The 22922-nt window shown below is 55.1% G+C and overlaps 1 protein-coding gene across 2 annotated transcripts; it reads right to left on the bottom strand.

Moving 5' to 3' along the window:
• Positions 1-8044: 8044 nt before the first annotated feature.
• On the bottom strand, positions 8045-22178 carry LOC102929642 (protein lifeguard 3). Of its 2 annotated transcripts, none has more exons than XM_037913086.2 (12): positions 21892-22178; positions 19697-19964; positions 17383-17474; positions 16680-16744; positions 16006-16059; positions 14568-14618; positions 14110-14149; positions 13673-13710; positions 13106-13193; positions 11374-11469; positions 10031-10084; positions 8045-9852 (listed from the first exon to the last, which is right to left on the bottom strand). In XM_037913086.2, the coding sequence occupies exons 2-12, from the start codon at positions 19926-19928 to the stop codon at positions 9709-9711; spliced, it is 954 nt and encodes a 317-aa protein (XP_037769014.1). In that variant the 5' UTR covers positions 19929-19964; positions 21892-22178; the 3' UTR covers positions 8045-9708. The 2 variants fall into 2 exon arrangements, with proteins under 2 accessions (XP_037769014.1, XP_043381351.1); XM_043525416.1 differs by lacking the exon at positions 21892-22178 and adding an exon at positions 21051-21074 and having other exon boundaries at positions 10031-10097; positions 17383-17496; positions 19698-19964.
• Positions 22179-22922: the final 744 nt, after the last annotated feature.

Raw genomic sequence — 22922 nt, 5'->3', positions numbered from 1 at the left:
AATGAGGTCTCCAGGTTTACCCTGGATTTCCCCTAGACACACCTGAACAGTCTCTACACCTGGGCTGCCTATCTGCCTAGACCCTTTTAAATCAATTCCAGAAAGACTTTTGCAGATCAGCAGCCTCCCCATCTCTGCTATGAATCTAACCTACTGATCTTTTAACTATTGGCGACTCTCTTCTTTCTTTTTCCTTCATTATTAAACCTTTCATTTTTCGTTACTAAAGGATTGGCATCGGTGTGATTATCGGGTAAGATCTAAGACTCATATTGACCTTGTTGCTGGCACAGAGTGCCCAAGGCAAGCAACAGCTGGGTTCGTTGCCCGGTATGCGTCGCGCCAACGACCACAACGGGGTGGAGAAGCAGAGAGATTTATTTGAAGCTTCAGATAGGGCGCAGGGAGACTGAGCTGTCTCAAATCCTGCAGCCCCGCATGCAGATTCCAGTATACATTTTATACCTTTTCCTACTTCACTACACAAGCTTATGCAACCAATTACATATTGCCCCATACAATACCGTAGCCAATCAGCTAAAGCAGCCAGTTGTGTTTTCTTCATTAGCAGTTCCCGAGCCTTGCCTTATTAGGTTCTATTTGTTACTAGCTTTTGCTAAACATTTCTGCCTTATTATACTGGCCTTGGCTGGCGAGCCGTGGCAAACGGGCCTGTGCTGGCGAGCCATGTGCAAACCTGTCTGTTTGTGTGCTAGCTTCCTCATAGTTGGGCAGGGTCACAAAAAGTTCAAGGAGCGGAGGGGCTTCAGTTTGCCTGGGACTAGAGCAAGAGGGCTTCATCGACACTCGTGGTCTTCCACCCTCCCGAGTTACCTAGAGTAGTGCCCAGTGTCACCAACAACCTGGGGATAAGTGTTTGGCCCTTTGGGATGGGTGAACCTCACATATGGTGAATCAGGTTTTCAGTAACCTCTCACTATCTTCGACTTGGCTGGCTAGATGGGAGCCAAGGGCTAGAATGCTTAAAGGGGACTGTATTTGGGGTCTTGGTAACCAGTATGGTATTACAGAAGCTGCTTTGTTGTTGGCTTGGTGAATCTGTAGAATAAACCACCAGTTTGCGGGACTGCCTGCCCGATTCCTTGCAGTCTGCCCTGTGTGTAGCATCTTCAGCATGGCCCATCCAGGCACTCGGGCACACACTGTGTATTTGAAAGCGGTAGCAGTGCACACTAGAGAGAAAAATCCATGAGATGCTCAGGGAAATGGTGTTTCCCTGAAACATCCCTTCACATAAAGCCTCGTCCCTTATTTTTCAGGTGGTTTTCACTTGTTTCCATCCAACAAAGGTGGAAGCCTGAAGATGGGACAGGCTGAGTTAAGGGGAAGGGTGTTTATTGAGGAGTGAGCTGGGGGTGTACAAATGCAGAATGGAATGTCACCAGTTGGCACTCCTTCGTACTGGCGCAGGTTTCTCTTTAGGGAGGAATGTGTTTCTTTTTCTCTAACGGTACGATTGGTAGGAGTTAGAGCGAGGGAGTTTCTGGAGGAGGACTCTGGCAAATTGAGATTAAAACAAAATATGCTTGCGGGACTATCGCCCGAGATAATTAACCAAAAAAACCTCTGTAGTCAAAGACCAGTGACTGGACAGGGTGGGGATCACAGACAAACACAGAGCTGGTGTGGGACAGACTGTGTCTAAAGAACAAGGGAATGTGATAAATATTTCCTCCACTGCTCAGGAGTCATGGATCAAACAGCAATGAGGAAAAAACCCATGCCTCACCCTGGGGGAAAGGAGAGAGACAGGATTGCACCCCAGAGCCGCCAGGTCAGGAATAGGCACTGCTGACAAAAGGACCCCAACGCAGTGTGGGACGCCACCCTGGGTGATCTCACCGAGCTTGGGTAGAGAGACAAGGGGTCTGTCTCTTGGCAGTGCTGGTGTCGCTTCTCATGCCCACGAAGCCCCATTGAATTACGCAGGCCCCATGAGGTCACAGGCCTTGGGACCCACGTTCAATCACTGTTGATGACAGCCGCAGTTTCTACCACCGTATGAGTCCATGATGATCTACCACGATGTGGTGCGCAGGGTTAAACCTTGTTGCTAGGAGCTGTGTGTGACCATCACCTTTTAGGCAGGAGGAGGGTAAAGCAGTAACTTAACTAACCGCAATAAACCCAAACCCCAGGCATGTCTCCAACCCCTCCCTCCCCCCAAAAAGCAAATGCCAGGGGCGAGTGTGTAAATAAACAAGATTGCCTCCCTGAAATACCTGGGTATCATCAGTTGCACCTCCCCTTGGAACAACCTGCAACACCTCAAATTTGGCTAGCCACTCCGATCAAAAGAAGTGACAGCAGCAAAATGCTCTGGAGTTATTGGTAACTAGCCATTTGTTCTGTGCACAAACTAACACACAACACAATCTGTGTTCTCTCCTCCCTGGGAGAGTTTCCAGCAGAGAATACAAGCAGCAAGACCCACCAGGGGCAATCGTCTCTGGGGAGCTGGAAGAGAAGCTAGTTGTACCTTCCCGCCCAAAATAATCAATACGTCGTATAAAAACCAGAGTTCCCATGGGAAGATGAATTCCAGAAGTAACAGGTCTTCCTCTGGCCGTACACGGAGAGATTCCTTAATTGAATAACTTACCGTCGAAATAACAGGGCTACAGAAGCGAAGGTGATTTACAAAAACAATGAGGCGTCCGGTGGCACCTTAAAGACTAACAGATTTATTTGGGCACAAGGTGATTTAGCCCCTCTGGCCAAGTCCAGTGGAGTTAGTGTCCGAACGGGAACATAAACCCATTCTTCTAGCCCAGACTCCTGCTGGGCCCACTCTTCCTCTGCAGGTGGGCTCAGCTTCCCATCCTTTCTTCCTGGCATTGACGGGGTTGCTGTACCAAAGGTGGTGGCATCGGGAGAACCAGCATCGGCCCTCTACACGCCCCCCGTCCTGGGACTCCAAGCCTCAGAAAGCAGACTGCCTTCTCATCTTCCCAGGGCCTCTCCCACGAGCCTGGCTTGGGCCTCCACCCATCGTCCCAGTGGCCCGTAGATCTCCCAGCAGGCCTAGTTCTTAGCCACGTGCTCCCCCACCACCTGGCCCCGGTCTCCACCCGGGGTAGGGAGGCTGCGGCCCAACCCCCTCAAAGGGCCAGCGCACCTGGGGACGTGGTCCTTTGTGCGGCGCAGAGACCATGCCACGGCCTGGGGAGCCGGGGAGATCGGTGGCCTTGAGGGAGGAGCCCACAAGCTCCCCAGCCGTGGGGCAGCAGCGGCTTTAGCGCAGGGGGTGACCCCGCTTCGATTCGGCCCCGTCACCATTTCCTCACTGGTTTCGATCCCTTTCGATTCATTTGTTGAAAACGAAAGTCTCTCTCGGCCGGTCCCCATTCGTTACTATGGAAACGATGACGTCACAGGGACGGGACTGTTGAGGCGACTCCGCGTGGGGTGGAGAGAAATAAACCCCCACTTTACGCGGTGCGTTGAAACCGAGCGGGTCTGTGAAATGCTGACGTTTCTCTGCTGTTTTCCCAGGGGCGTAGAGCAGAGGTGGGCAAACTCCGGCCCACAAGCCACATCCGGCCCGTGGGACCGTCCTGCCCGGCCCTTGAGCTCCCGGCCGGGGAGGCTCGCCCCTGCCCCTGCAGCCTCAGCTCCCCGTGCCGCCAGCGCTCTGGGGCTGCGATCTCCTGCCGGGCAGCGCGGCTGCGAGAGCCGCCAGCCTGCCCCGCTGCGCCAGACTGCACGGTGGCGTGGCTGGCTCTAGCCGGGTGGCGCGGCTGCCAGTCCTGGTGCTCTGAGCGGCGTGGTAACGGGACGGGGAGTTGGATAAGGGGCAGGCGGCTCCGGGGGCAGTCAGGGGACATGGGGTGGTTGGATAGGCGTGGGAGTCCCGGGGGCCTGTCAGGGGGCAGGGGTGTGGATAGGGGTCGGGGAGTCAGGGGACAGAGGGGTTTGGACGGGGGTGGGGTCCCGAGAGGGGGCTGTCAGGGGATGGGGGCTTTGGATATGGGGTGGGGTCTCGGGGGGGGGCGGTTGTCCCGGGAGGGGGCTGTCAGGATACAAGGAGCAAGGGGGGTTGGATGGGTCGGGGATTCTGAGAGGGGCAGTCAGGGGTGGGAAGTGGGAGGGGATGGATGGGGTGGGGGCCAGGCTGTTTGGGGAGCACAGCCTTCCCTACCCGGCCCTCCATACAGTTTCGGAACCCCAATGTGGCCCTCAGGCCAAAAAGTTTGCCCACCCCGATATAGAGGGTTCTCATACCATTGTGATGGGCATGGAACAGACAGACAGACACACAGACAGACATGTCCATTTTGGGACACAAACAGACTAGCAGTGTCCCAATAACATAGGATTAGGAACACTCCATTCATGGACCCCTTACCTCTAGGGTGCCCCCTCGTGCCGGGAGAGGGCATTGCAGAGGATTTCACTTCTCATTACCTGACACACACCCCTGCCCCCCATTGGCCCCTTCCTCAGCCCTGATGACCAGGCCTAGCTGGTGTCTTCTCCTGACCCCTGCTCTGAGTTTTCTATGGCTTGGCCCTCTGGCCAAGTCACGTAACAGTTCACCCCCTGCTTCCAGTGTAGCAAAGTCCAAGCTGACATACACGAAAGGTCTTTCACCCCTCCTGGGCTTCTTTGCTTTCCTCATCCTGCTCAGAGTGCTGATTCCCCAGGCTTTTCCGTGCTGGAAGTCCAAATACCGCACAGGCTGGTCTTCCAGCCCCTCCTGGGCTTCTCTGAAGTCCTTTGCTTCTTGACTCCTTTCTCTAGCCCATGCAGAGCGCCTCTTATCTTGCTTCTTCCCCGGCAGGATTCCCCAGCCTTCCCTTTGCCAGGGACTCCAGCAGTTTACCTCTGGGAGGAAATCCTCTAGCTCCCTGCAGGACTCAATTGGCCTTCCTCGAGCTCGTCCCAGAGGATGACTGCCCTTGTTTTCCTCTCCGGAGTCTTCCCTCCGCTCCTGAGGGCCCAGCTCTGCTTACATAACCCTCTCCCTGCTTCACCACCGCAGCTGGGGGCTGTCTTTCTAATTAAAATCCATTCCATCCAGCTGGGATCACTAATTAGCCCTTATGTTGCCAGCTTATCAATGAGGCTTAGGGATAGCTGCTAAGTCACGGGTAGGGTTGAACCCAGCTTGCCTCAAAGGGCCAGCCAGCCTGAGACATTCCCTTTGTCATTTCTACTGGGCAACTCTCCTTCTCCAACCCCCGTGGCAGGACGTCACCTCTGTTTAAAGTATAGACACAGGGGTCTTACTCGGCTACCTGGGCTCTCAGGCTGAGTTTCGGCAGTTGCGTTGACAGGAGAAAATGTCTATGGAAAGCTCAAGACATCAGGGAAAAATCCTTGGCTGGCAGGGCTGAGGACAATCAAAGGGAGTTTTTTTAGAGTCTGAACAAAAGACATCCTAGCAATGGCACAGGCCCATTACTCGATGGAGATGGTAAAACCATTACTAATGATGCAGAAAAGGCAGAAGTGTTCAATAAATATTTCCTCTCTGTATTTGGAAAGAAGCAGGATTTTGTGCTCGAATCGGGAGGAGGATAAAGTATTTTGCAGTCTTTTTGTAACTGAAGAGGATGTTAAACAGCCTCTACTAGGGTAAGCATTTTTAAATGAGCAGACCCAGGTAACTTGCACCAAAGAGTCTTAAAAGAGCTGGCTGAGGAGAACTCTGGCCCGTTGATGTTAATTTTTAATAAATCTTGGAATCCTGGGGAAATTCCAGAGGACTAGAATGAGTGCTAATGTTGTGCCAATATTAAAAAAGGGCAAGCAGGATGACCCAAGTAATTATAGGCTCATTAGTCTGATATCAATCCTGGGCAAAATTTTATAGTTATATGGTAAAAATGAGAAAGTCAGCAACTTGTGAGTGATAGTGGGTGGTGACACTTTTGTATTCGTATTTTGTAAGCAAGTAGTTTTTCAAATGAGGTGAAACTTGGGGTATGTAAGACCTATGAGTGTCCTCAAAGGGGGACAGTTGTCTGGGAAGGTTGAGAGCCACTGCGCTAGTCCATTTGTAACAAGCCTAATTCAAAAGTCCCCAGTAGCGTTTTTCTTCCTTTGCCTATCTGTAAATTTCAATTATTATCCACGGGAATCTTTTGAGTCAGTTGGTGTGTCTGGTGAAACTGACATTTAGCAAGGTATAATGATAAAAATATAACCCTCCACTGCTTACCTGTACTCAAGTCACCCCTCGATCATCTGTGTGTTAAACGAAACCCATTCCGCTCCGGAAGTTTAACTGTAAGGCATTTTTCCCAACCACTGAACCATATTTTTTTGGCTCTTTCCTATACCCACTCTTTTTCCAACATCCTTTTAAAAATGTGAGTGTGACGGGTTCCCCCCGGGGGCCACCTGGAACTGTAAGTTCATGGAATGTGCCCCCCTCCCTCAGTGTGGAGAGGAGTATACACAGCTTTCTACCCCAAGTTATGACTCCTGCACATACTGGTTTTAGAGAAAGCAAAAATAAATTTATTAACTACAAAAGATAGATGTTAAGTGATTCTAAGGGATAGCAAACAGATCAAAGCAGATTACCTTGCAAATAAACAAAAACACAATCTAAGCTTAATATACTAAAGAAGTTGAATATGAGTTGCAAATTCTCACCCTAACTGTTGGTTTAGGCAGTTTGCAGAGGTTCTTGAGGGCCAGCTGCCCTTGCTTGCAGCTTAAAACCCCAAATATTCCTTTCACAGGCTAGAAACCCCTCTAGCCTGGGTTCAGCCCTTCCCCCCACATCCCGTTCAGTCCTTGTTTCTCAGATGTTTCCAGGAGTCTCCTTTGGGTGGGGAGTCAGTGAAGAACCACAATGATGTCACTCCCCTGCCTTATATAGCTTTTGCATATGGCGGGAATCCTTTGTCTCCAACTTTAGTTCCCACACCTTTCAGTGGAAAAACACTGGTATTCTATGATGCCTCTGTAGGGCCATAGCAGCCATGAGACAGAGGGTGTTTGTAATGTCCCCAGGAAGGCTCCCCAGTGGGAGATTAGCATCTTCTAAGACCGATTGTTTTCCCTAATGGCCCTTCCCAGCCAGCCGTCTAGACTGATTGCATTTTGCCTAGTGGGCATTCCTCAGATGTAAACACTTTTGTAATAGATGCATAAACAACGTTCCTAACTTCAGATACCAAAATGATACATGCACACAAATAGGATAATCCCATTTAGTAAATCACAACCTTTGCAATGAGATCTCACATGCCTTATCTTGCACAAAATACCCCATAGTTATGCCAAAAGCATATAATATTATTACGGTGAAGAACTTGGGGCGTAAGGCCACAGTGGGCACCAGAACCGTACGCAATATGCCAGTATCTGTCTCGCCAGGGCTGCATGTAGATCCGCTACAATCACCTCTCCGATCCTATTCGCCACTCCCCTTGCTGCACATCCCAGGATCACATTAGCTCTTTATGCCACAGCGTGGCTTTATTGACCGCACCCTGGTCTTTGGTGCCGGGAGCCGACCGCGCTGCTGCCGCTGGCTGCAGCATTAGAATACAATACAGCTTATGCTCTACGGCCATCCCCTCACGGCCCCTGCTGCATGGACTGGGGACCACTCCGAACCTGGCTAGCGGAGCGCTCCCAGGGAAGGGGTCTCTCGGTCTGTCCTGCATGGGGGGCCGTTGAGCCAATCCACTAACCTCTGCAGCGCACCCGGCAGCCCTTTGCATAGCAAAGCTAACCCCAGCTGGCCAACGCCCCCGCCCTCAGCCAGGACAGAGCCGGGCTCTGCTCACCAGCAGCTCTGCCTCCAGGCCGGCACCCAGAACGGGCGGGTCTCCCTTCCTAGACGGGCGTAGCACAGATCTGAGGAGGGCTGCCCGTGAAAGGGGCGACTCCCGGCCATGCGCTGTGCTGACCTCAAATCATCTGCCAGGGACATCGGGATTTAAGGCACTGAGTGAACAAGGCTGGCCCAAGCCGCTAGCGTCGTGGGAGGAGCACAAAGGGTTGACGCTGGCTGCACCCTCACTTCCCCTGCCCACACCCTGCCCTTTGGGCCGTTCGCCTGGGGATTCTGATCCAGCCGCCCTGCTCTGAGCCTGCTCTTCCCAGGAGGCCCTGGGAGCCGGCTCTGGGTTCAGCTGCTGCCCCCCCCTTCACCAGCACTGCCCTGGGGGAGCCAGAGTGCTCCAACGCAGCGTTCTGCCCCATCCCGCCCCCCCTTACAGCACCTGTTCCAGCCTCTAGAATTAGGGGTGGTGACTTATAATGCTGCCTGCGGCCCCTTCCTGCAGCCCCAGTTCTGTTTCCTCCTGCAATAAGCGACTCTCTTACCAGAGAGCATGAGCAACATACACAGCACGGTTCTTTGCAATTCCCCTTGTGCCATTCGCCTCCCCCCGTCAAACGGTGTTATTTCAAGGCCCTTTGGCTTTCCGGCCTAGTCAAATATACAATATGGCAGCTTGATACAAAAACCTTTGCGTACCAAGGATAAAATAGATTGAATTAGAAAGAACAGAAACCTGTCAAAAGCCAGCCTGGGTCTCTCCTGTGTACACTTCACAGGCTGTAGCTAAGGAGATTTAAAAAAAAAAAAAAAAACTTAACATAAGGCTAGTTTAAGGCACGTAACAAACCAGAGACCAAAGCAGTATTGTTAACCCCAAAGATTTTTGTTGTACTGTTAAAAAAAACCCCACTCTCAGACACAGGGTAACAACTGTGCTGGGAAAATACTGATGTCTAGGAGGTGTAAAAAAAATTTCCCCTTGCATTGATCGCAGCCCCCTCTGCTTCTCCCCACTGGAGGGCGCTCTGCAGGACAGAAGGAGCTTGCATACCGGGGCTTGGATCAGAGCGAGGACCGAGCCCCTGTCTTTCTGCTCTCCTTTGAGTGGGTTTGGATTTGATGAAGGCGCTGCCCCTCTGCCGAGCTTTCCCCTCCCCTGTGGCATCTCACCTGGGTCCAAACAGCAGCTGGGGCTGACATGTCTCAGGCTTGATCTCAGGCAGCTCCAGGCAACTCAAATCATCCAGCAAATTATTTCGGAGTAACGCTGCTCGCCAGGCACGGGGCGGGATAGGTCAGGCTTACGTTAAGGTGAGAGACGGAAGCCTCGACCCGCCTGCTCTCTACCACAAGAGAAGTGAATTCACTTCTCCTTAGGGTGCAGGATCTGATCTCACCGCTCCACATGTGGAGCGTGATGTCCAGAAATGCCCTCTCTCAGCTATTTCTGGGGAATATGAGGTGCCCCCTTGTCTTAGCAGGTAGTGCTGGCAGAGGGGCCGTGTGTGTGGGTCTGGGGGCAGGTGCCTTGCCTGGCACTGAGTTCTGAGGGCTGCTATGGGGATGAACTCGGTGCATTGACACATCCCTGGGGGCAGCGTGGGGAGCAAAGAAAGACGGGAGGCCACGTGGGAGCACAGAGGGCAGCCGAGCAATTAACAGGGCAGGCAGAAATCTGCCAATGCTGGCTTCATTGCTGGGCAAAGCCTCATTACTGGGCTTCTCCAGGGCACAGTCTTGCCCACTACTCCTCTAGGCACAGACTGTGGGAATCCCACGCTGGGCTCCCCGGGGAAGGAGGGAAACCAGAGGCCATTGGCTGGGTGACACACGCCGGAGCAAGGAGGGAGAAAGGAACAGAAGCAGGAAGGAAGCAACGTGTTCCCAGAGCACTCCTCGGTCCCGGGCCATGCCAGCCAGGAGCCCCCCTAGAGGCTTTATTTACAGCCCAGGAACCGCAGCAGGAACAAGAAGATGTAGACGATATCCACGTAGATCTCCAGGGCGCCGAAGACGTACTCCTCGGGGCTGAGGTTGTACTCCTTGGTCCCTACCAGCACCTGGGTGTCGTAGGCTAGGAACTGGGGAGACCACAGACAGGGCGATGGGTCAGCCACGCCACTACAGATCCTCAGCCCCACGTACCTGAGCCAGGAGCTGCCTCCATCCTCCCCCACCCGCCCCAGGAATGCATCCGACGCAGCAGCCCACATAGGAGGCTCCCGGCTCAGTTGGGACAGGCCGAGCGACGTTACTCACCAGGGTGAAGGCGATCGCAACCACGGCCGCAAACACCATGTGGACCCACTGAATCTGCAGAAAGAGACTACGGGGTGTCAGGATTTTTGGGTTTGCATATCGTCTGAAAGAGCAACTCCAGCAACACAGCACCCCCTTGCACAACTCGGGGGCTCTAGGGTCAACACCGACGCAGAGGGGAGAGCACCCTCTACTGAGTCACCCACACGTCAATCAGATGCACCCGGGGTTTTCTCAGAAGTCTCCCATCCAAGCGTCAACCAGGTGTAATCCCGCTCAGCTATGAAAGGTGGCAAGTTGCTCTCTCTTGTTTGAGCTCAAGGAGGTACAGCTTCAGGGTGGAGTGAAGAACAATGATCTGATTTTAGCTACCCCCCCCCCTCCCAAATACCATGTTTGCACCACAGCTGCCTTTTAAGGTGGACCAAGTCTCCCAGGCAATACTTCCGCTGTCAGCAAAACACCCGCCAAAATCCCTGGCTGACCACACGCTGTGGCTGAGTGCAGTTGGCTCAGGGACAGAGATTTTCTTTGGGTAAGTTGCTGAGGTGGGATCCGTTTGAGAGAGAAAGTTTTGGTAACTTGATTAGGGGTCTAGAGCACATGACTTATGAGGAGAGGCTGAGGGAGCTGGGATTGTTTAGTCTGCAGAAGAGAAGAATGAGGGGGGATTTGATAGCTGCTTTCAACTACCTGAAAGGGGGTTCCAAAGAGGATGGCTCTAGACTGTTCTCAATGGTAGCAGATGACAGAACGAGGAACAATGGTCTCAAGTTGCAATGGGGGAGGTTTAGATTGGATATTAGGAAAAACTTTTTCACTAAGAGGGTGGTGAAACACTGGAATGCGTTACCTAGGGAGGTGGTAGAATCTCCTTCCTTGGAGGTTTTTAAGGTCAGGCTTGACAAAGCCCTGGCTGGGATGATTTAACTGAGAATTGGTCCTGCTTCGAGCAGGGGGTTGGACTAGATGACCTTCTGGGGTCCCTTCCAACCCTGATATTCTATGATTCTATGATTCTATGAACTTCATTCACCCCCTGCCCAGAACTTGATGTGATCAGGGATGAAATCTCCCTGCTGCTGACGTTCCGATTTGCCATAATTAGGTTTCAGAGTTAACATCTCCCCTGTGTAAATGAGAGAGGTCACCCATCTGTCGGGGCTACTGCTTCAGGCTCTCTGCATACTCAGGCAGGTCACATATGCCATGCTGGAAACGTTGTGCTTAAGTTCTGCAGATATGGATGGGGCCTGCAGAGGGCAGCATTGGTATCATGTTCTGGTCTGTCCCTGAAAAGGTCTCCCCAAGTCCCCATGTTACAAGGAGCAGCCACTACTCACATATTTGTAGTAGAGGACAATGGCAGAGACTATCGAGGTCAGAAGGACGACGATCCCCAGCACACAGAACAGCCCGGTACACGATGTGAAATCCACCTGCCAGCGGGAGGGAGATAAGTCACTGCGAGACCCACAGAGCACAGTGGAACACAGCCATCCCGCTGCATCAGGATGGACTGACTTAAATCAAAGCCATCTCCATCACCGATTTTAACCATGATTTAAATCAGCAAGTGGGAAACCTTGATTTAAATCATTGATTGTAATTGTGATTTGCATTTGTATGTTGTAGTTACTGTCCTAAGGACAATAGCTCATTGGCTGGCAACCATTAAAACAGGTAAACTTGCAACTAAATAGAGCTTTTACACTAAATTTGGTGCTTCTCTTTGCTAACCAGGAGGAGACACTAGATCTATACACATCTATTTAAACAGTTATGTAGCTTAACTTTTTACCAGATGATGATTACGTTGTGATTTACGTCAAGCTCTGTTTGGATGGAAATTCAAACAATAAAAATATAGAAAAACAGCAATTTTTGGTCATTAAATAAAACTACCTTAAATGTGCTAGATACATAAAAAAAAAGTAGATCAAAACATGTTTTGCATTCAAAACTAACTGTTTTATTAAACAAAGGAAGTACTGTCTGTAGTTAGTGAACTGAATTTATTGTTTCTAGTCACGGTGTCCTTCAAGATTTTAGAACTAGTAGATCTCGTCCTCTCGTACCTGGTTTTTGTTCAGAGATTGGAAGAGGAAAATGAACTTTCCTGCTTTTTCACTGCCCCCAGTTGGTTTCTTAACTTTGAATGAACCGAACTAGTTGAATAAACTGAAATGGAGAAAATGATCTGTCTACACCTGCAGAGGTGGCTACTGCTGTCAAAAGCTGGGTTAGCCCTTCAACAAACTCTAGTTCCAGGTGCTTAGCCAGTGACTTCCACCAGCTCAGTGGTGTGACGTTCTTTAAAACTTGGAAGGAAACAGGGGCTGCTTAATATTACTTTTTTTGCATTTAATTTAAATGGTTTTAATAGATTAGAATAAGGTTAGGTCTTAAATTGCCAATTTCAAATTTAATTTTAAATACAGGTTTATTTAAAAAAAAAACCTGTATTTAATTTAAAATTTAAAAAATTGATTTTTTTTAAAATTAACCCCCCCCCACACACACACACACACACACTAGATTTTTTATCTTCCCTGCACCGCACTGGGCTTCCCCTGCAGAAGGCACCATAACCTGGAGCAGCCTGAGGCACATCTGCTCCCCATGTCAGCGCGGATCGGCTGCATCGGCTCTTCTCCGAGGGTGGGTGGCATGGGACGGATGTTGCATGGCAGCCTAGGTAGTGACAGTCAGCAGCACGCAGGGCAACGTGCTGCCCAGCTGGGATGCAGCCAGTGGGAGCCGCGCTGGGAAATGGCCATCTGGCCGGAAGGGACACCCCAAAGCGCTGGCCCTGGAGGGTCACTGACCCAGCTCTCTCCGGGCTGCCGCACGAGATCCAGGTTCGATTCCTGCTCCGTCACTCCCAAAGCTGGGTGCAGGCAGCATGGATCCCCAGGGGAAGGAGCTCTCTGCTCCAGCACCCCACGCTGCATGATGCAGCATCTGCTTTGTGCCCAGTCCCAGCCTATGCCACGGGGGCCCTCAGGAGCGGAAATCCCCGGACTCCCACTGTCCCCGCTGCCCTGGACGGGCAGAAAGCCCATCGAGCCTTACCTTGGTCTGGAAGCAGAAGACGGTGACAATTATGGCCACTTTGGCAGTGATCACCATGGCGATCAGGACTGCCATGGTGTCATACGTGCTGCACACAAAGGGTTAAAAGGGGGGGGGGGGTTAAAAGCCATTCAATTATTTCCCACTTCACCCTCCACATGCAACTGGGAGCTAAGAACCGGGGCTCGCTCCCCAGCAGTGCGATCCCGTGGGCTCGGCGTTCGGCGGGTGATCCAACCCGGCACCCATGGGCCCTATAGAAAAGCCACCACAGGCAGCCTGCGGTTCTGCGACTCGCCCCCAGGAGGCGCCTGTTTGAGTCCAGGCTCCAGGGCGACTCCTTCAACCTGAGCTGAGCCAGGAGGATCCCTGAAGTCGGAACCATGGTGGGGCTGGCTTTCCTCTCCGTCCGAGCCCTCTTCCCCCGCAGGGCTAGCGACCCCGACACGGAGGCACGTGGCCCAGTGGACACGTTCTTTACCGCCTCCCCCCTGCTGATGACAGGTGAACTCGGGGAAGGCGAAGGAGGGAAGGGGCTCAGAGGGGCCTTCCCCAGCTCCGCGGTACCTGGCGATGGTTCCCATCATGAAGGCCATGGCCAGCGTCTGCAGCAAACGAAAGGAAAGGGGGCGATTAGCTGTGGAGCCAGCCCCAGGGCGGGATCAAAGCATCGCGTCGGCTTCCCAGGTCCCCACCGAGACGTGGGGATTCACAGCAGGAGGCACTGAGGGGCACATGGCCTGAGGGGTGTGTTTCAGGAATAGGTGTGACCCTGAAGTAGGAGGGGGCCCATGGCATCACACACACACACACACACACACACACACACACACACACACCTATTTCTACCCCCATGCACGTGACCCCAGGCCCAATCGTAACCAGTGTTCAGCCATCAAAGCCTTCCCTTCGTTCCATCCCACTCCTCCCCCCAGGGCCCCCTCCCACCCTGGGGCTGGGCCCTCCCCCCCAGCTTTACAATCCAGTCCCACAGCCCCACTTACAAAGATGGCGAGCAGGATGAGGTTACAGGGGAAGCATCTCCTGGGGAAAGTCAGGGAACACACAGGTCAGGGTGCAGGCAGTCAGAGCCCAGGGCGCTGCAGGCTGGGGGGGACGGGGACGCGGGGGTGTCGGGGTTTCTGGGGTGAGTGCAGCGTGATGTCGCCTGGGACAAGGGCACCGCTTTGGCCCAATGAGACTGCAGGCCACAGGGGGGTCCCCGTGAAAACCGGCCCCCGCGTCAGGGCAGGCCGCGGCCCGGATGGACGGGAATTGACCCTGGGGGGCAGCCTTGTCTCATCGCCCTTTGGGGATGGAGCCAGAGCCCTTTCTGGCCTTGGCTCCCTGCCTCAGTCACTCCCCCGCGACCCGCTTCCTAGTGCCCAGGGGACTCAGAGCCGGGGCGCGGGCTCGGAGGGAGGGGCCGCCCTCTCTGATCCCCAGTGAAGGAGACACTCACCTGGGGCCCGGGCAGCAGGCCAGCACCAGGTAGCTGACCAGGAACACACCGCTGGGGAGGAAGAGAGACAGAGCTTGGAAACCTTCCCAGCCCTGCTGCCCACCCGGAGCTGGGGCCGGTCGGAGCCGTGTGCAGGGCAGCAGAAGGGCCGAGGTTTCACACCCACACAGTCAGGCCTTTCCAATTCCCGGCGCCTCCAGCAACTAGCTCTGCCCTGCTGGCCTTGTGCCGTGTGTGGCCCTTTACCTCCACCTGGGGATCTCAAAGCACCCGACAAACATTCCTCATGTTTCCCTTCGCGCCTCGGGAGTAGGGCCGCGTTATCCCCATGGCACAGAGGGGAAACCGAGGCACAGAGCAGCGGCTGAGCTCACATGGTAGCTCATAGTCATTCCAGTCAATGAATACCCCAGGTCTTTCTCCTCCTCTGCCGTTCCCAACTGAGGAGCCCCCAGTTTATAGCAGAAATTCTTATTATTCTCTAAACGCATGACCCATTTCTATTCTCCAGCCTGTTGGCCATCCAGTGCTTCCTGGATGATATTCCGATCCTCCTCTGCACTGATGATGCCTCCCAGCGTTGTATCCCCAGCAAATTTCATTAGCACACCTACATTTTCTGCCAAAGCCGCCAACGAAAATATTAAGTTAGACTGATTCCAAGACCGATCACTGAGGACCACTAGTCACCTCCCTCTGGCCTTTCAGCATAACCCATTATCAGCTGCTATGTAGCCAGTTCCTTAGCTGCCTTCCAATTCCTGTACTAGTCCTCCCGGTCTCATCTTCACTGATGATTTCCCACATGGTCCTGTACCGAATGCTTCACTGAAATCCAGATAGACAGATCTACCACATTTCCCTGTCTAGAGAATCAGTTAAGAGACCAGGTTCGCCTGGCACGATCTACCTGTGGTGAGCCCACTGCACTTTATCCCATTTACCTCTGATAAGTCTTTCCTTCAAAATTTGTTCTCAAGCCTTGTCTACAATTGAGCTCAGACTCATGGGTCCATGGTTGTCAGAATCACTTTTTCCCTCTCTTATTCTCCAGTCATATGGTACACCCCCAATTTGACATATTAATTAAAAATCCTTGAGGGTGGACCTGCAATTTCATAACCTTCCTTGATACAGTGACGTTCTCAGCTGTATTAGCAGAGTTTTTTGCATTTGATTTCCTTGTTTTTTTCCATAGAGAAAGTGATTAACTGCCCCTCTCCCTCCCCATGCCACCAGGGGCTGGAGGCGGCGCCCACACAGCGCCCTCTGCCTCTGGCGTGGGGCACCAGCGCCTCATGGCACTCAGCAGGGAGCGCGCTGACCGAGCGGTGGTGACTCTGCCAGCTCTCACAGGGCAGTACAGGAACCCAGCCAAAGGGCAGGTGGGCCCGGGATGAGCAGGGAGGGGAGTTGGCAAGGGCAGAGTGATACTTACTAAGAGGCGTAGTACACAATAACTTTCCCCTGCACAAAGGCGCGGACGGGGGAGCTGCAAAGAGGGAGAAGAGCGTGAGATCGGTTCCTGGCTCCACCCGTCACCACGTGGCCCCTTCTCTGCTCCCCCGTGGTCTCCACCCCCCGGTGTTCACAGTGCGGGCCCTAGCAAGCAGCAGACTGACCTAAGGGAAAGCTTGGAAGTGAGATGCTCCCTGCTCGTCATCACCCCCAAGCCGTTGCCTGCCCCCCACATAGCGCAGACCCGCTGTGGGGTCCCCAGCCCAGGAGCAAGGACAGGGCTTTAACCTTGCCCTGCTCTGTGCTCAGCTCCCCAGACACACCCACCAGGATCCATCCGGACCCCTGCCACATGGCAGGGTCACCCCGCACAGCCCATCCCACAGGGCTGCACCCAGCCTGGCTTTAAACAGCCCCAGGGTGGGGCTCCCCATCCCTTGTGAGACAGTGCTCATCTCCTCCATCCCGGAGGCAAGGCTCTGGCTCCTCCCTTCAGTGGGGGGACGGGGCATTGGGGGCAGACGTCTTCGTTCCTCCAGAGAGTCCCTGGGATGTCCCAGCTCCTGGGGCCCCATGGAGCAGGGACCAGCCCCTGGGATAGCAGCAGCTGGGGGCTGGTGGCAAGGGCAGGGCTCAGGACAAGGTGAGACTCACACGAAGGTGAACACAGCGACGATGCCCACGGTCACCAGCAGCTGGATTGAGATGATGGTGTAGACCTGAAAGAGGCAAGCACAGAAGGGTCACCCACGGGCACCTGCCCTGCTCCCCCACAGGGCACAGGCAGGCACAGAGGGGTCACTCATGGGGCACCGGCCCAGCTCCCTGCACAGACACGCCAAGGCGGCCCCGAGGCGTCACTGCCCCGAGCTGCCCAGCACCCCAGGCGCGATGGAGCCGCTGGCTCTCAGTCCAGCTCCTGATGGACTCGGAGCTAGCCCCGCCATGCCCCAAATGGCAGCTGGGCAGGGCGCCAGGGACTGGGTGGGCCATGGAGATCGAGCCCCGCGTCGTCCCCAGGGTGGGCAGCTCCTACCAAGGCTCCCATCCAACGGGCTCCAGGTGTCCTGTTAGCCTGGAGAGAGTGGGGAGGGGCTCTGTAGCCCAGGCCACTCCAGCCCCCGCCAGCACTCGGGGGGCCCTGCAGCCATGGGAGCCTGACGCTGCCCCTAGCCGCTGGCCTCGCCACACAGACACAGGCCCCCGGCCCCGCACTGGTACCCAGGCTCACCCTGCTGGCCGCAGCCTGTTCCTGGGGGCCAGAGTCTGGAGGGGGACACCCCCTCCCCACCCATCCCCCCGGCTCCTGCACCCTGCACCTCCGGGGGCCAGGCAGCCCAGCTCCTTCTGGAGTTACCTTGCGGATGAAGGCGTGCCGCACTCTCTTGTCGTCCCAGTCAATAGTCCTGACGACGTCATCCCCCAAGCTGGTGATGATGTAGATGTTCCCTGTGGGGAGACCGGTGTCCCCGGAAGAACGGAAGGGGAACCAAGAGCCTTCAGCGCCTGAACGCTGGCTCGGCTTGGGGGCATCGGCTCTCCTGGGCCCCTGCTGACTTGTCATGTGTCCAGGGGCTGCCCCGCCCGAGCGTCAGGTCCCTCCCCAACCGTCTCTCCCCACGAGCAGGCTGCCCCGCGGGACGTCCCAGACCAACGGCCCCTCGGCACCAGCAAGTGCCTCACTGGCAGCATGGCCGAGAGGGCCGGGCCCAGACAGGAGACGCTGGCCTGGTACCAGGCAGGGTGACGCCAGGGGTGCGCACGGCACAAGGCGCAGGGAAGTAACCGTCCCCGCTCTCTAGCGGCACCGTCTCCTTCCCCCCTCCCGCCCCCGGGCTCGGCCCATCAGTTGAGTGTTTCCGGGTGCCCTCCCCTCCTCCATCAGACCCCACCTCCTTCTGGCCGGGACGATTTCTGTGCAGCCACGTACGGGGCCAGGCTGTGGCTGTCCCTGTCACCACAGGGCTCAGCCGGGGCCCTCGGGTCGGGGAGGGGAATGGAACAGATTGTTCTCTGCACAGCGGCCATTGTCCCCTGGATTATCCCCCAGCAGCTTGGGGGTGTTTCCCCAGTTCCCTCTCCCAAACCCTGCAGTTTCAGAGGCTGCCCCACGGTCTTGCCAGCTCCCAAATCCACGGGTCGAGGTGATCTGATCCCACTGCAGCTGGCTGTCGGGCCTGGCTGGTGCCAAGCTCAGCCCAGCTTTTACACCTGGAGGAATTCTGCGCCACTGCTCGTGCGCAGCATTCACGTCCCCTGCAGATTTCTTTTTCCTCCCCAGAAAATACTGCCAGACAGGCCCTGCAGTTATGCCTTTCACCCACTAGGGGCTGCTGTGGCAGCAGAACAGAGGGCAGCCGGCTCACCAGCTGTAGCAGTCAACAGCCGAGAGGTAGGAGAGGCCACGTTCCTTATAGCGCCCTGCCCGTAGGGCCAGGTGAATAGGCACAGGATGTGGGTGGGACACAGACAGAGCGGGGTACACAGGGCTGCTGGGGGATCACACAGACTGGGGTTCAGAAGGGCTAGTCGAGGGGGACAGACTCGGGCAGGGGCTGAATGGAAGTGGGGGTGCAGGAACACATGGGGACGGAGGTGGGGGGGTGCAGGGACACATGGGGATTGGGTAGATGCACTTGACTCAATGGGAGAGGTTAGGGGTCAGGCAGGGTCTGCATGGGGGAGGTTCCCCAACTCCCTAACAATCCCCCCCCCCCAAAAAAACCTGCCTATACTTCTCCAGCCCACACCCAACAACCCTCCAAGTTCACTCCCAGGCTCCCTCCCTCTCCCTCAGCCCCTCCATTACTCCTGACTCCCCCAAGCCTTTGCACTGCTTCTGAGGGGAGCAGGAAATATGGTTCTGTATTATAGTTTAAATGAATTATTACTCAGAATTCTGTATTAATAAGCCTAGGAAGGAATCTGTTTGTCAAAAAACATTTCTTGAATCTTTTTTGTCATCTGTATTGTTACACACATACTTGTGGACAGGTATTTTGAAATAAATTACCAGAATAATTGAAATTGGCATGGATTGTACTGTGTTATATTGACAAAGAAAATATACAGAATTTTAAAATATTGGGCACAGAATTTTTAATATTTTGGCTCAGAATTCCCGCAGGAGTAAGCTTTGATGTGACGGGACTGAAGATTGGAATGTTTTGCCTTTTACTGGGACATCTCCCCTCTATCAGATCTGGGGGGAGTGACATATCGGAGCCCATCCGTCCCAGGGGGTCAAAGAAATCCCTTTCTACCCCCCCACTCACACCAGGTCCTGCAGAGCCCGAGTCACCGTATCCATTACCCTGCCCTTCCAGAGACCCCTTCCCCTCACCCCACCATCTCCTCTGCCTTGCACTCCTCACTCCTCTGGTCCCACATAGGCACTGCCACCCTGATGGCATGTCTGGCCCCATCCCCTGAGAGTAGAATCCAGCCCATTGCTACTCTCTTTGCCCCGGTCCCTGGGGTGACCTGCTTCTGTGCAGAACGGGACCAAGAGCAACTGGAACCAGGGGTGGACCCTTCTCTCTTTCAGCACGTTGATGGCCCAGTGGGTTTACTCTGATCTCAGAAGCAGTAAGCTGGTCTCTGGGGATGGGGCCAGATGGGCCATCAGTGGGTTTCTGCATCATGCCCCCTATTGTGAATGCTCAGCTTACCTTGGTTCATCGGGAGTGTTGACATGGGGGGTACCGGGACACCGGGGTGGGGATATCCTCCTGGCTGTGGGTAGCCCCCAGGATACCCTCCGGGCTGCGGGTAGCTCCCGGGATAGGGTGCAGGTTGCGGGTAGCCCCCGGGATAGGCTCCGGGCTGCGGGTGGCCCCCAGGCTGCGGGGGGTAGAGGGGATTCTTGTCATCGTAGGGCGGGGGAGCCCTGGGGTACGACATGGGGACTCCCAAAGGCTCAGCCTGACGCTCAGGCACCTGGAGACAGAGGGAGAGAAAAATCTGCCATTATTGTCTGCGCAATTCATGGACGCTTAGCCAAAACTCACGACGCTGGGCCACGGCGGCTCTGTGCACCGGAGTCCAGCTCGGCGCAGACCCACCAGCCAGAGCCCTCCTCCCAAGATGGCCAGTGTAATATTTCTGCCTGGTCAATAAAAACTATTACTGACCTCAAAAGAGACCCAGCGCAAGGCAGATCCTGGTAACCAAAGAGTCAGTTCAGTGGGTGGGTCTTAAATGCCGACAATCATCTAAGTCATTTTGGCCTCGGGGCCCCAGGCAGCGAATTGCTCTCCCCAAGTCCTTCCGGGGTTCAGATCAAGTGATCTCTCCATGCAGCGCCGGGGCAGCAATTCTGTGACATCCCAGCCAGCGAGCCAGGGTTGGGAGAGACAGGGCCACGGAGCCAGCTCACAGGAACCCTGGCACCAATGGCCCCGAATCCCTTCCACTGGCTTCGTGTCACAAGAGGCCAGGAGCCCTTTAAACCCTCCTCACTGCAGCCGGACACACACAGGAGCCTGACCACAGAGGTGGCATTTTTGACAGGGGCCCAATCCTGCTGCCATTAAAATCCAGGGGAGTCGCGCCAGACATCAAACAGGAGCCGGATCGGGCTATGCCCTAAGCTGGAACCCCAGCTGGTACATTTCAGCACCCTCAGACAACGGCGGTGTCATTTGGCTGCATTCAAGGGGAATTTCACCCGCCCAGGGATCACGCTACGGTTCTTCCTATATTTCGTCGCACTTTGTTGCAAAGGGGGTCACACCCTGACAAGAGTCAGGTCAGGCCAGAAAGAGGCAACAGCCCCTGATCAGTCACGGAGTAGCCAAATGGTTGGCCAGTGACAGAGGCCACGGGCTTTGGGGAACAGATTCTGATCACGTTTGAGAGGCGGGTTTACGTATACAGGGCTGGTAGATGATCGGTCAATTGTTACAGACTCCAGCGGGTCAATAGGTTGCTTATCCCCCATCTGCAGCACCGTCTACCGCGGGGCTTGAAACATCTGCAGCCGATGCCACTCACCATGGCAGCCTCTGTTCCTTATACACTAACCCTTTATAAGTGGAACCTGAATGGGAAGCAGGACCCAGATTCCACCCCGTGACAGTCCAGGCTTCGGACACCCCCCAGTCAACCAGTGCACAGACGCTCTAGGGACTGTCGGACAGTCCGGGTGTTGGATCATCCAGGGAGTTTGCAGTGTGAAGCCTGGACACTGGCAGACAGGGCCCCGTGTGGGACCTCAGGGGGTCTGGGACAATCCAGCCAGGGGCTCTGCAGGTGTGAAATGCCGAGCGGGGATCTCTGATCTGTTTCCCCACAGACCCAAGCGCACTGTTCCAGCAGCCGTCACTCGGGCAGCCCGAGGGCAGGATGTGGCACAGGATGGGGCCTGTGGTGAGAACTTGCATGACGAAGCCGGGCACAGCTCGCGTGGAAGGATGGCTCGTGCTGCCTGGCTCTCCCCTGCCAGCTCCCCATGCGGGCAATCTAACCCCGCCGGCAGGATCCCCGGGACCGGGCAAAACCTCTACCCGTGCCTGCCCTCATCACTACCAGAAGTGGCCTCCATCCTGCACAGGAGGTGTCCTGGTTTTTGTTTTTTGTTTTTGTTTTTTTTGGGGGGAGGGGGTTGGGTGCCCATGTGCCTTTTCTGCCAGTCCACGGGTGGGGGGGGGGCAATCCCTAAGAAATCCATCGTACTCCGACCAGGCCATATAGCAGCGCACAGCCCAGCACAGAGGGGACAATCAGAGACATAAAAGCAAAAGGGACGAGACACTAACGGAGAAAGAAGTGGGGGGGGGGGGAGACTTGATTGGGAGCAGGAAAGAAAGGGTTAATCAGTAACCCCTCCCCAAGCCAATTCCACCCCGCTGTTTAAGTCTCTTACTTGTTCTCCCCCTGGGGGCGGCAGGGGCCCTGACTCCGAGGGAGCTGGCTGGCTCCCCGGTCTGGAAAGCGCCGGGGCTCCCGGCAGATTCGGTGCTGGTCCGGTCTCACTCCGGATTCCGCTCGCTGCCTGACCCACGCAGCAGGGTATTGGAGCACTTGGCAAGCTCCCTTCCCGAGAAAGGTGGGGACGCAGCGGAGAGCCCCGGGCGCTATGTACGCTCGCTCGCTCGCTCCCCGGACTCCTAAACCGAATCGCTTTCGTTTCAGATGGTGCCCCCGCCCCCTTCACTGGCCGAGGATGCGCTGCTCCGGTTTGTCATTGGCCCGGGGCGCTGCTCGTCCGGATCAAACCGTGCCGCAGTCGCCCTATTAGCCCCCAGCAGCGATTGCGAGTTCGTGTCCGCAGCCCGGACTTGGCGAGCACGGTGGGATGGGGGCAGGGCACAGAGCCCGGCTGGCCAGCACCGCTGCGGCTGGGTTGCCCTCGCCCCGAGAGCTGACGCCAAGGAGCTGGGCTAGGCGGGGGGGGCTGCACCCTGCTCCTGGCTAGGAAACTTGGTGTCCCCATCGCACACTTGAGGGTGAACACAGAGTGCTGCAGAATACACCAAGCTACGCCCCGAGCCTGCTAACTGGTCACAAACACGCTCTCTGATTATGAGCGGTGTAAGACAGGCAATCTGACAACACAGGGAATGAACACACACAATGCAGCGTCCTGCTCCAACCTGAGGACAAGGGGAGGCTAACGGGCACCGGGCAGCCTGCTCCGGCGCCCACCTGTCGATCACGCAAAGAGGCACAGCCGAGAAGACACCCGCAGGGTGGAGGGTTACACAGATGACGGGCTTCACCTCTGGACCAGCGAGCCCGGGGGCTGGTGGCCTTTCTGTAGCAGCAGGGCATGTGCTCCCCACCCCAGGCTCCAGGCCTTGGTCCACAACTTCTCCCTTCTCTCCGTCCACTGCTGTTGCCTCTGGATTCCTCGGTGGAATGAAGCGTCCAGGGCATCCGGGACGGACTGGTTAG

This window comes from Chelonia mydas, chromosome 11 (genome assembly GCF_015237465.2).
Source record: "Chelonia mydas isolate rCheMyd1 chromosome 11, rCheMyd1.pri.v2, whole genome shotgun sequence".
In the NCBI taxonomy this organism is placed as follows: domain Eukaryota; kingdom Metazoa; phylum Chordata; order Testudines; family Cheloniidae; genus Chelonia; species Chelonia mydas.
This window is presented reverse-complemented; position numbering and strand designations above follow the sequence as displayed.

What these genes read in the sequence shown, in the direction of transcription:
- LOC102929642 (XM_043525416.1), bottom strand. Translation starts at nt 19,928, where the DNA reads ATGTCGTACCCCAGGGCTCCCCCGCCCTACGATGACAAGAATCCCCTC. An exon ending in TCATCCTGCTCGCCATCTTT is followed by an intron (nt 13,711 to 14,109) that starts GTAAGTGGGGCT and finishes CGTTTGCTGCAG; the next exon opens with ACGCTGGCCATGGCCTTCAT. An exon ending in TTGTCCTCTACTACAAATAT is followed by an intron (nt 10,098 to 11,373) that starts GTGAGTAGTGGC and finishes GACACCCCGTAG; the next exon opens with TCTCTTTCTGCAGATTCAGT.